General features: G+C 35.7%; 1 protein-coding gene across 1 annotated transcript in view; it reads left to right on the forward strand.

Annotated features, from left to right (window-relative positions):
• Positions 1-13,704, forward strand: part of ube2e2 (ubiquitin-conjugating enzyme E2E 2) — a 33,032-nt gene extending 19,328 nt beyond the window's left edge. Inside the window, exons 4-6 of the mRNA XM_079431026.1 lie at positions 7,524-7,656; positions 10,858-11,005; positions 12,110-13,704. Of these exons, the coding sequence (XP_079287152.1) occupies positions 7,524-7,656; positions 10,858-11,005; positions 12,110-12,207 (379 nt within the window). The 3' untranslated portion in view covers positions 12,208-13,704. The remainder of the gene's footprint in view (positions 1-7,523; positions 7,657-10,857; positions 11,006-12,109) is intronic.
• Positions 13,705-14,041: the final 337 nt, after the last annotated feature.

Genomic DNA, 14,041 nt, shown 5'->3' on the forward strand with positions numbered 1-14,041 from the left:
GAGTTGAGAATGAAAATACTTGTGTAAATAAAGTGACTTCAAAGAGTAAGAAATAGCATAAACTTAAAGTTGCTGTAAGTAACAAAACAATGTCATTTCCCACTATGTTTATAAATGGTCATTTCCCCCCCCCCCCTAACCTTATTAGCATCTTTCACATCAAATTCTTACTTTGTTTCAATTAATTCAGTTAGCATAATAAGAAACTAATAAGTTGTTACTATTCAAATGAAATGAGTATTAACAAACTTTATCTTTCCACTGCTGAGGACACAGAAACTGCATCTGAAGTGCATTAGATGCATTTACAGACAGTTTGGTGAAGCCGAGGTGCCATTATTGTATTTACACTGCAAAATTTCAAATGCATAAATAAACAGTCAATATTTTGTCACTTAATTTTTTGTTTATTGTATCATGCTATTTATTTAATGAAGTATGAGTGACTCCGGCTGGCGTATAATTTTGAGACCCCGCCCTTCCCCGTCTACGTCTAAATAAATGCTTCTTGTGCGGAGATGTGTTGATGCGTCTGTGTGAAAGACTAGTTTCCGAAGTAAGGAGGGAATATTACAGAATTGATTAGTTTTCTGTTTCAGGTATGATTCTGTATGTCCATCAGTTTACACTGTAATGACGCTTGCTGTGCCGCGAATCGCTCTGTTTTAAAACTAAAAGATGGAAAACAAACATTTTCTCATGCTGCGAGATAAGCAGATGTATGTGTTTGAGAAAATATCATATTTGGTGTTAAAAAATAAACACAGCGGATGATAAGGACTCCTATTCTCCGTTTTTATTTAAGCTCTATTAGATGAGGCATGTTCGGATCATTCTCTTGCCGTTTATTGTTGCTGTTAGGAACTATTTTTTTAGTGGAAGGACAGCATTTAATGAACTTTTTGGGTTTTAATATTTTTTATTGTGTGGTAACCGTTTTATAAAAGCAATAAGGTACTCGAGGCCTTGCTGTATTTATTAATTACTAGCTGCAATTATCAAAAATGTTGAGCACCGAGATGCTGGTTACTTAAAAAAAACAAAACAAGAAAAAACTAAGCATCTAACCTTTAATAACACCATGAGCGTTATGCTTTTATATTGTTAATGATTATATTAAATGAAACTGCATATCCCACACGGCCGGCGGGACTCTTTAAAGCAGTCATGAGGCATCAGCTGCTATTTCTGTCTCTGTGAGTCGACCATTGCTCTTTTGCATTTCTGCACTTAGCAAATGGTTAATTTACTTTTAATACATTGTTATTCATGCAGCAGGGTTTGTATCATATGCAAGTTTTATTAGAGCGGTTAAAAACGAATGCAATGCATGTCTTTGTTTTGTTTTTCCAGATAAGCGCTAGGATTCAAGGTTTTGAAGTGGAGTGCTGAACCAGTGGGGTTTTTTTTCCAAGTCTAATGAGTTTGAATAGTAAGCTGAAAGCTCAATAACAAGGTCGGTTAACTGCGCTGTTTAAACTCGTTCACCGTGGCCAGCAGTGGTGATGGTGGAGGGGGTTGGTTGTTGCGGGGCAACCGTCAGCATTGGCATGTGCCCACGGGTCTTTGCCCGTCGGATTCAAACAGAGGTTTTGCCCACTGGCACCAGCCATCAGTTAATTGTCAGGACATTGAAAGCAAATGGGCATTTACAGGAAATGACCCGCTCACTAGAAGAACCACAAACCATTTTTGGTGTGTCATTCAGACTTACTAGTGTTTTATTATTGTTCATGGGTTAGTGATTTGAACAAACCCTTAAACCAAAGTATTAAACTTCTGTGCTTTTTGGTCAGTTTGATAATTTGGTCAGAAAGCAACCGCCCAGAACCACCTAGCAACAGCTCAGCAGAGCCGACGCCGCTTTCTGATTTATAGATGTTCATCCAACACTAGCAGCGAGTATCCAGCAGAAACGCTCGCCTGATGAACGGCATCGCTTATCTTACAAATGAGTTTTTCCCAAATCCTTTTTCACATTGTACTTAAAGCGCATATATTGTTATATTGTTCTGCGTTTTGAAATATATATATTTTCAATTTTTATATATGTATTAAATAAAAATACATATATAATACATGTAATAAAAGATTTCAATTAATTTCCCATTTACGTGTCAGCATCTAATTAAATTTACAAAAGTGATATTATACTAGGGATGCAAGAATACCATTTTTTCAGAACCGATCCGATCCCGAAAATTGTGAGTATCTGCCGATACCGATCAAATCCGATACCAGCGCAGTTTTTTTTAAAGCGATGTAAAATTTCTATACTTCTCCGTGTTGACCTGATCGTCACTCTTTTGTGTGTTAAACACAATCTACTACATATAGATGACTTCATTTTAATGAAAAATAACAAATGATAATCATAATCTATGACAAAAATAATCATGGGTGCTCAATTTTATCAAGCCTATTTACAAATAAAAGTGAATAAGTGTAGGACTAAATCGGGTAAAATGGTACACGTTGCTCTTTGTATCGTTGTAAAATACATTCATGAAAAAACAAGCAAATACATTTATATATAAATATATACTATAAAATTAAAAGACATTTCTTTTAAATCTATAGCACAGTAATGAAGGCAGCAACATATGATAGATAGGACAGAACAAGACTATTAATAATCTTTCATTGCGCAAAAGTGTTATAAAACGAAATGCTCCAATACAGAGCGGCACAAAGCGCAGAATGATGCCCCGCACAGAAATGTTCAAAGTTATTGTTGTGTAGTGTATTAAGTCTATTGATCCTTTTCTTTTACCAGTTTTAAACCTCAGTTACTGTGCGCTCTTCAAGAGAGTTTGACTGTAGTAACTGAACGCGACACGCAGTTTGAACACTGAATGGAGGATGACGACAGCCGCAGCGGAGAGAAGAGTTTAACGACTTAAATATTCATCTGTACCTCAGCTTAAACTATGGAACAGCTTCAGAACACTTTAAATATAGTGCACGGAAACTTTATGGTGCTTTATAGTGTTGTTGTGCCTTTCGTGGGGCTGAACAATAACACAATAGTATACGCACATATCGGATTTGGATCGGTCTCGTCTGACCGAATGACCGTATCGGAGCCGATACCGATCCTGAGTATCGGATTGATGCATCCCTACACAAATGTAAAGTGTCTACTTTAATGTTTTAAATAACTTTTAGTGAAAATAAAATGTCTGAATATGGGTGAAATAATGTTCCATTATCATTCAGTGTAAGAGATGTTTATGTAAAAATGAAGCAACATTTTATTTACATATGTGATCATATTCGATTTTACTATATTTTAAATGATTGATAAATTTCTTGCTAACAAATGGGTCAAACCTAGTGGTTTTAAGGATAGTGGCACAGATTGGTAAGAATATTAAATGACAATTAATACATTTTTAATAGCTGCACTGTCTTTTAATGTCATCTATGATTTTTGTTCTAAATATGCCTGACAAGATATTTTTAATATACATATAACTTATATAACTATTGTTACACTGAATGATTTAAAAAAAATATATTTGTCATGGTAAAATTTGTCTAATTTTTTAGTTTTGTTGTTTTTATTTATATTAAAGGGGTCATATAATGCTACATGCACTCTTACAAGTTGTTTGAACTGAAATGTGTGTTAGCAGTGTGTGTACACAACCACCCTATAATGATAAAAAATATATATATTTTTAAATCTACTAAAATCTTTACCCCTTTCTCAAATCGAGCCGTCTCTCCGTGTGACGTCACAAGGACGAAGGCCCTCTCATGATAGTTTGATTGACAGTAGCGTTCAGCACAGACTGCACTGGTGTCTTAACTCAGACCCATCCTGAGTGAGCTGTCATCAGTTGTTTCACCGCCGGAGCAGATGCATACAAGAATGACTCCTAAGCGATTGAGGTGTTTTGTTGTTGGATGTAATAATGAACATAGCAGTAGTCATTTACTCCCATCATCTGAGCAGCTGAAGAGGTTTACGTTTGGTTCTGAAGGGAATGCGCCCTCGATCTACCTAAATGCATCTATGTTCGCGCGAATCATTCGTGATCCAGCATCACCTCCAGAAAAACTGAGTACAAGGTTTTTCCAAACTATGTTTTTTAACCAAACTATGTTACAGACTTTTCATTAAGACCCTAAAATAATATCAACTTGTGGAAAATGGGCATTATATGATCCCTTTAATGTTTTATAAATGTATATCAGATGGCTCAAAATGCGGCTGCTAGAGTTCTGACGGGAGCTTGAAAGCGAGAGCATATTGTGCCTGTCTTTCAGTCGTTACATTGGTTACTTGTGCGCTACAGGATTCATTTAAAGTGCTCTTACTGGTTTTTAAATGGTTTAGCACCCTCTTACCTCTCGGATCTGTTTATAGACCTCCAACCTGCAAGAGCTCTTAGGTCTGCCAACTTAAAGGGGGGGTACAATGCTGTTTCATGCATTCGGAGTTGTTTACACTGTTAAAGAGTTTGATTCTCATGCTAAGCATGGCCAGATTTGGAAGTATTTCTGTGCCAAAAATCTTACTTCCGGGTTCGTACAAGTTTCTTTTTTCGATTGTGGCTCTTGCTGATGTAAACGACGGTGGAACTCCTTATATGGGCATGAGAGAGAGAGAGAGCTTCATCCAGCAGCACTGCACGGGACTCCCTCCGGAAGAATGTCTCTAAAGAAGTGTGTTTTTGGTTGTGAGGGAAAGATAACCTTGTTCAGCTTCCCAAAAGAACCCAGTGTTACGTGAACAGTGGATGCAGGTTGTTTTTCCATTTTATAAACAAGGCCCAGTTCAATGCTGGATGTGCACATCGTTTGATACTGAAAGATGGAGCCGTCCCAGCTATAAAAGATCCCGGTCATGATTCAGAACTGCAGACAGTAAGTTAAACGGCATCAAATGTCTCGGTTTTGTTGGCAATAGGCGCAGGTGCTCATTATATATATATATAATTTTTTTTTAAACTCTAATTTATGGGGGAAGACAAAACACCCTAGCGACTGCACAGCTATACATTAAAAACACCACAGCAATGCAGAGACAATGTCTGATTTATGGCTGTAACTACATTTGAGATCTGTTCATCTGTTGAACGCCGCTGCTCATCTTACAGAAGTTTTCGTCCCAGATCATTCTTCACATTGTAATTACAGCGCAATATTTCCGTTTCTTTCTTCTGCTGGTGAAACTTTGATTACAGCTGATGTTACATGTCGCCCCGGGCCAAAAGAAAATGTTGAATGAAATTCCTGACCGCTTCAGATTTGAAATTAAATTCATTTTAACATCACGCCTCACATTATCGTGCAGAGTGATTTCTGCAATTTTAAGCATCTCCTCCCCTTATTGTTACTCATGCAAGAAAGCAGCATTCACTAGAAGAGCGGTATGTGTGTGATTAGTGATTAGTGATGTTTGCCAAGTGTCTGTGTTGTTATTATTACTCATACTTGCAGTTAGTGATTTGTTTGGATTACTTAAACTAGTTATTGTGTGCGTCGGCTCCAGAAATGAACGTTTCCTCAAATCATTGTTGAGGAAAGGTGTGCTGTTAATGATCAGATGTGTCATTTTCACCTGAAGGATGTTAAAACGGGTGGAAAAACATCCCACAGATGCACATTGAACGAAAGAAAGATCATAGACACTTAGTAAGACTAGGGCTGCTCAATTATGGCACAAATCATAATCATGTTTATTTGGGTCAGTACTGAAATCACGATTACTCATTGAAACAACCTAGCAACACCCTGGAAACCACCCAGAACACCCCAGCAGCCGAAAAATCGAGTTAAATTAATCTTTTAAGATGACTGGTGTATCCACAGTATCTGATAATCTTTTGCTGGATCATGCAGGTCATGAATATGGATTGGGGATTGTAAGGAAAATCAGGTGAACAAGATGGTCATGATGAACGTACATGAATTCACTTTTGTCATCCAATTATGAACACAAATGAATAAGAGCCACGGGATGGACTACCCTCCACAACACAAGTACTTATCAAGTGTGTCTGCTGCTGTTTACCAGAGCCCAGATCTAAGGCTTGTTTATTATTATGGGCTGGATCTGCTCCCAGTCTGTTTGTTTGGCACAGATACAGCAGTAGAACGAGTCGTAAATCTTCAATATCACAAGGGAATCCTGCAGATGTGGCAGCCCTTTGACAAACGAGCTCAAAGATGTGCTCTAAAGTCCTGTTTGTCTTTCTTCACCAGCTTTGGCTCAGCCGTCAGCATTGATTTTGGCAGATCTGAGAGTGAATTTAACGTATTAATAATGTCACAGTCAAGTGTTTTAAGTGTTTCTTAGTTATCTTTATCACACTGAAATGGCATGTTTGAAGTATCTGGATTATCTTTAAAGGAGTCATTTTTGGGCCTTATGAAATCAGCTTAATTTTTTCCCAAATTGTTTTATCAGTTTTGTTTTTTTTGCCTTCCATTTAATTTTTTTCTAGACTCTGTTTTAATGGTTAAATTAAATGTTAATCAAAAAGCATGTCTAATTAATTTAAATCATGAAACTTACCAAATTTAACAATTTATTGAAAGTATAACAAAAGTTACATTAAGACCCTATAAAATATTTTTTCTCAAATTTACTTTTATTTTTTATTAAATTCTGTTTTCATGAAATCTCCAATAATATTCTGGATTCCATTTGAATTGTTTCATTAAATTTTAATAATCAAAAGCATCTCTAAATAATTGATTTTATACAAAAAAAACTATTTTTCAGAAATACTGCATGTATTTACATTCTGGTAAATTATATTGTTGGTAAATGTCCCCTTAAAATAATGTTTTAATAATAATAGCATAGTTCTGTCATAGTTTCTTTATTTTGATGGGTTGATGTACAGACCTTTAGGTTTCTGTTTGTGTATATGATAGTTTTACTCAGAAGAAACGGTAAACTGCTCATGAAGTGGCTCTCAGAGCAGTTCTAGAGATCGTTCATGTGTTTATGTACTCATATATTGAGGCAGCAGAGGCTGAAAAGGCCGTGAGCATTGCATGCACTTCAGTATGTGTGTAGTAAACGAAACCATTCTGAGACATGCACAACATGCAGGATTCATATTTAAATAGTATTTTGTACAGCTTAATATTCACAGACACTAGTCAATATCGCATTTTCTTGTAAGTGTACTGACCTACTTTTGATTTATTCATCCAAAATTTGCCAAATTCCATGACATTCCGCATTATACAGTAAATTCCGTTTTTGTGACTGGATTCCGCATAAATTCCATTTTTGTGACTGGATTCCGCATAATGCATTGTATCATGAGGTAGTTAGCAATATCTAAGACTACTAGCTTCCAAAGATGGTCAATGGACAGAGAGACCATCTGGCTTTCAGTGGTTCGTCTACTTTAGCATGAGGCCAGTGCTGATGTGTCTTCAGTGTCTTGTTCCTTCTTGGTGTTTGACTCATGAATTAATGATGATTTATCTTCCTGGAATGGCCGTTCAGTCCGTTTAACTTCTCAAATCTCTTCTCTTTGTTCCACTAACAGCGCTGGTCCCAAAGGAGACAACATCTATGAATGGAGGTCAACTATTTTAGGACCACCGGGCTCTGTGTATGAAGGAGGGGTCTTTTTCCTTGACATTGCATTTACACCTGACTACCCATTTAAACCACCCAAGGTAAGAGGAAAATAATTCCGTGGCATATGAATATGCATTGAACTTAGGGGATGAATGATATGGGTTTTCTATGACAACTAAAGAGCAGGGCTGCAGATGCCTGATGCCAAATATGTGTATATTATAATATATAATATATATATTAGTGCTGTCAAACGATTAATTGCGATTAATCGCATCCAAAATAAGTGTTTGTTTACATAATATACTGTATGTGTGTATACGGAGTATATTTATTATGTATATATTAGACTTGCTGCGATAGACAGTATTGGCTGTTACACAACACCGGTTACGTCACTTGCCCACCGCGGCACCATCCCTTACCGTCATTTTTATTTTTTTAATAGTAATAAAAATCATTTAGTTCAGTTAGAGAACAGACACTACAATTAAAACTGAACGCGGCTGCTCAATACAGCACACTGAACGAACGACAGTCGCGCATCACAGATCAGATTTATCATGTGAGGAGAGCTGACTGACAAGAAGAGTGAGGTGAGACAGACAAGATGATGGCAGAAGAGTTTCAAAACCAAATGTAAAAGCGCATGTTATATGTTGTATTTTCTTGTTGTTTGAATTGAATTCAAGCAATTTATGCCGAATTGCGGCTAATTTGAAAGTGAAAGTAAAACGCGCACTGAGCTTTTACAAGCTATTTAAAACACAGTATATACACACACACCATCTTACAGCCAATAAAAAAAAAATGCAACTCTTTCTGCAAGTTACATTTTATGCCAGTAAGTGGCGACAAGTGACTGTCTCAGATGAATGAGTCACTGACTCACTGAATCAATTCATTCAGAACACTGATTTAACTTTATGAGTGACTCACTGAATCATTCATTTGATTTATTCAAACAAATCAACACTTTTACTTAGTTTGAATCTATTTTATTGGCGTCAATAACATTTAAAATGTAAGTTGCTTAATAATAACTTGTTTGTTACACTATTGTTTAAGACTTGCAATTTTGGTGTTTATCATGTGAAAACTGCATGCTGAGAATATACACTATATTGCCAAAAGTATTGGGTCCCCCCCTTCTAATGAACAGGTTTCACTACTTTAGTCATTTCTATGAGTACAAATCGTAATGTTTAAGCGTATAATGATATTCTAGGGAATTGTGCACTTCTAACTTTATAGCAACAGTTTGGACAGAACCCTTTTCTAGTCTAACATGATCATGGCTTTGTGTATAAGACACGGTTCATAAAGAAATGATTGATTCAGTCAGTGTGGAAGAACTTGACTGGTCTGCAGAAAGCAAAGTCCTGATCCCAGCTGAACACGGACTCTGGTGTGACTTTATATGCAGACTTTGAGCCAAAAACTCATCACCAAACACCAATGACTTGTATATGGGTACAGTTAGACACGTCCAAAACTGTTGCAACAGAGATGGAAATACAGGGTTTTTTTAATACATGAACTATGTTTCCAAAGGGGTGTCCCAACAATTTTGTCCATTGGTGTTTGGTGATGAGTTTGTTTTATGTATTTGTTATTTGTTTTCTGTTATTATATTTCTGTATGATAACATGGGTAATTCATACAGAATTTTTTTGTTAATGGGTAAAAGTGTAATTCATGCTTAAATTCATGCACTTATTACTACTTACAGCAGTTAAATTTTATTCTATTAAATTTCTACTACTTCAAATAACTATTGCTACTTCAGTTCAGACTCGGAAACGGAGTTGGAATTTAAAAACTCAATTCTGTTTTGAACGGCGACATTTTTTTCTGTCAGTGCCTTAAGGGCCATTTTATTCAGCCTCTGTCATCCCAGCCCCCCTCAGGTTCCCCAGGGCCCATGTGTCTCTGTCATTGTCCTTTAACACCCCTTCCAATCTGTCTCTAAACCCCATGTAAAGCAGGATGTTCATTTAGAGACGGCCACTTATGTCCCGTATGCGTTTGTTCTCCGGGCTCTGGTGGGTTTGTAGGTAGACAGGATAGAGGAAGTCGTTCTGGTGGCAATTAAACTGTCATGAATCTCAAGGCAAGGAATGTCAAGGTCCATTAAAGGTTTGCCCTGAAAGCCTCGGGCTCTTGCACAGATGTCTCACACACACCGAACATGCTGAGGCCTTTTTTAGTTTAGTTCCTAGTTCATACAAAGACCAGTTTCCTGCGTATAAGATACTTTAGTGTGGCATAACCTCAGATATTAACTACAGCAATTGATTCAGCAGGAATTCATGCTGTTGTTCATTTGATTTAAAAAGGATTTGTTCAAACAATGCAACACACAAAATTTGCAATTTGCATGGCACAGTTACTCATCTCGCAGGCCGATTTATTTTAAATTGTGAAGGATATCGTATACTAACCACGATCTGGTGAATTCATCCCTCCACCATGACCCAGACTCCTGATTTGGCTCTTTAAATGGCTGAAAGTTTATTTGACTACACCACACATCTAGATATATGGCTGATTTTAATGCTCTTCTCCATCATTTGATTAATTATGCATCTATTGTCAATAAATTTCTGTTTATCGCTATTTAAAGCAAAAAAAATAAAAATAATAATAAATTAAAATAATTGAATTACTTGATACATTTAAAAAGTGCAGTGTACAATTTCTGTACCACGGAAAATTAATATTTTTTTGTGTTATATTTGTTTATTTTTTAGATTTTCTGTTTTCATTTTAGTGTTAGTCTTCTTGTGGTTAGCATGCACGCTCTAATATGTGACCCTGGACCACAAAACCAGTCTTAAGTCGCTGGGGTATATTTGTAGCAATAGCCAAAAATACACTGTATGGGTCAAAATTATCCATTTTTCTTTTATGCCAAAAATCATTAGGATATTACGTAAAGATCATGTTCCATGAAGATATTTAGTCAATTTCTTACCATAAACATATCAAAACCTAATTTTTGATTAGTAATATGCATTGCTAAGAACTTTTTAAAGGCGATTTTCTCAATATTTAGATTTTCAAATAGTTGTATCTCAGCCAAATATTGTCCGATCCTAACAAACCATACATCAATGGAAAGCTTATTTGATACTCAGATGATGTATAAATCTCGATTTTGAAAAATTGACACTTAAGACTGGTTTTGAGGTCCAGGGTCACCTATATGGTGCACTAATGTTGCTACAAATTAAAGATGGCAAAAAGACCTCAGTATCAATCCTATCAGCCTTCCAGTGACATCTCGTTGTCTCCAGGTTACATTTCGTACGAGGATCTACCACTGTAACATCAACAGTCAGGGTGTGATCTGTCTGGACATCCTGAAGGACAACTGGAGTCCTGCCCTCACCATCTCTAAGGTGCTGCTGTCCATCTGCTCTCTCCTCACAGACTGTAACCCAGGTAAGTCTCAAACAATCAGTATGTTGTTCTGATCACGGGACACAAGTCACATGATTTGAGGCATCATTCATGTCTGTAGCACAAACGTGTGGGCTGAGTTGCATGCTAAAGTTTCATATTTGGAGGTAGGGCTGTACGAATAAATTAAATGAAACTGAATCATGTTATGGCTTAGTGTAAATTGCTGAAATTTTATTAAATATATGAACAGTGTGTTTTCAAAGTGAACTTTTAAACCAGCTGTTGTCAAGCTCCCTGCAGTTTTCTGCCAAAATGAAAGCTTGATGGTTTAACGTTTCAAAATTAAGACATCAAGACAGCCATAAATAATAGTATTACAATTTTACAGTTGTACTATAAAATATTATATTAATATAAAAATGTTATGTTGTATTATTTGTATGATTATTAAATGTTATTATTATTATTTAATAAGATTATGTATAATTATTATTTTCTTAATGGAATTATTTTAGATAAAAATATTACAATATTTTATATAATACTACTTTTGTTTGTTAGTACTATTATACAACTACTACTACTACATACAATATTAAACAAAATAAGAAATATTACATAACACAAAATATTGTAATTTTACCATTAAAAAAAAAGAAAAGAAAATGTCTCATATTATTGATGTAATTATGTAATAATAATTATTAATATTATAGTCCCTTCTAAATAAAAATGTTTATATTACAAATTAAACATTTTATATTTGAGGTATTAATAAACTAATAAAAATATAATATTTTTGTTATATTATTAAATAAAACCGTTTGATTATATAATTTATTATTAATACATTTCTTAAATATATTCAATTTTATTTTACAGTAAAATATTGTGTTGTGTAATATTTCTTTTGTTTAATAATAATAATAATAATAATTATTTATTATTATTATTATTATTATTATTATTATAGGAGTTTTTTAGAAACAGAAACCCCCATTTTCCTCAGATTGCGCAGCTGTAGATAGGTCTGTTGAAATCATTAACCGTAAGTATGCGCAGTAGTTTAGCCCCTAAGCGGCAGATGAAATGTGTTTTGTATTCGGTCGATTAACGTGCTGATGACCGCTCTTGTGTCCGCAGCGGATCCTCTGGTCGGGAGCATCGCCACACAGTACTTGACCAACAGAACAGAACATGACAGAATAGCAAAACAGTGGACGAAGAGATACGCCACATAAAGCATCGCTCCCCTCCTCGACACAAACACACACTATATCCCCCTCAGCCCTACTGTGCCTCTACCTCTCCCCGTCTGCTGAAAGCACACTCACCAAGTGCAACAATAGATCTGGCCCCTCTTCCTTCCAACTTCCTGTAGACCTTTCTGTGAAGAAACTGTCCTTTGTTCCTTGTTGACTTGAAAGCTTCTTTTTATACAAAGAGTAGATTGGGACTTTATTTTCCAATTATCTGAATGTTTGAATTACCTTAGGAGAAAAGGAATACTATTGTTATTATTATTATTATTATTATTATTGTCCTTCAACTTAATGTATGTATATCCTTTCTTTTTAAGTGGCATCAGGAACAAATACAGCTTATGAACTACTTTGTTTTTCTCATCACCGTATATAGTGTATCTCTTTCCTTTCTCCTCTCTCTCTCTCTCTCTCCTTCTGTTAGAAGTCAGTAAGATTTCCATGCATGTAAACAGATGACCAGTCGCATTCTTTCAACGCCAAACCTGGCCCTCTTGTTTTGTTTGTATGTATTTTTTAAAGTCATGGCAGCCACTTGACGATAGGCTTGCTTGTGAATAAAAAAAATTAAAAAAAGTGTACATATTGCTACATGCCACCTCTGGCCAGAACGGACTGTTGTGCACTTGCTTCATGAAAAACACCATAAATAAACACTGTGGCTGAATTGTCATTTCTTGTATGTACCGTTGTATGTTCAGTGCATGCGTTTTTCTCTACGCATGACTACATGTGCATCTGTCACAAGCGCTTTAAACATCAGTTACACTATACTGCTAAATGGTTATTCTTTAATAACAATTAGGACATGTTTATCATTACTGGCTAAGTCTGATTGGCTTATCGGAAGTGTTTCAAAATTTGACAGCCTTGTCAACAGATGCACAGGAAGTCCTGCTTAAAGATTTGCCTTTCAAACATTTACAATAGTAAATATTGTGCAAAATAACTTTTATTTAAAGTCAGCAATTCTATTTGCTGTCTTGAATTTGTATTATAATTCATATATCTGGCATTATCTGCCCTGCTCTCTTGATATCAACATCAGGCAAAACCAATATTGGTTAAGAACTATTTTTTTTTAAATTGTCCGATTTTGTTTGTATTGTATGCTACATGCTACAAGGGATAAAAAAACAGCGTTATCTCTTACACTTCAACATTAACTTGTTTTTTCTAATAAACGTGTCATGCAAGAGTTCTGGTATATATTGTAAAAATATGCAAACATTCTGGCAGACGTCTTTGTTATCAGATCCAGTTCTGCAACGACGTCCTACCTACTCTACTATTAGCACCAGTTCAAATCATGTTTTATTTATTTTTATGTGGATCTATGTAGATTGTGTTTTTGATTGTCTATTGTCATGTGTTTCATGAGTAACCATTGGACATTCGCAAAGCAGAGGACATGCACAAGTTTCCTCTACTATTATTATTGTTATAACAGTAAAATATTGCCTTGATTTGATCCTCTACCTGTACTCCTGAAGATCTGTTCTCCTGTGAATCTCTGCTCGAGGAGACGCTTGACTGATCAGGTTCCCTGTAAGAAAAAGCAGCTTCACTGAATCTACAGCACACTGACTGGGACTTTTTAGTGGTTTTCATAATCCAGTAATAATTGCATTATTTTTAAGAAAATATATACACACACACACACGTAATGGACTTACTAACATCGGTCTACTCCTACTTCAAACTGCTCCGGGTGTGTGTTCACGGTGTGTGTGTGTTCACTGCTGTGTGTGTGCACGTTGGATGGGTTAAATGCAGAGCACGAATTTCGAGTATGGGTCACCATTCTTGGCAG

The sequence above is a fragment of the Barbus barbus genome, assembly GCF_936440315.1.
Source record: "Barbus barbus genome assembly, chromosome: 12".
Classification (NCBI taxonomy): Eukaryota; Metazoa; Chordata; class Actinopteri; order Cypriniformes; family Cyprinidae; genus Barbus; species Barbus barbus.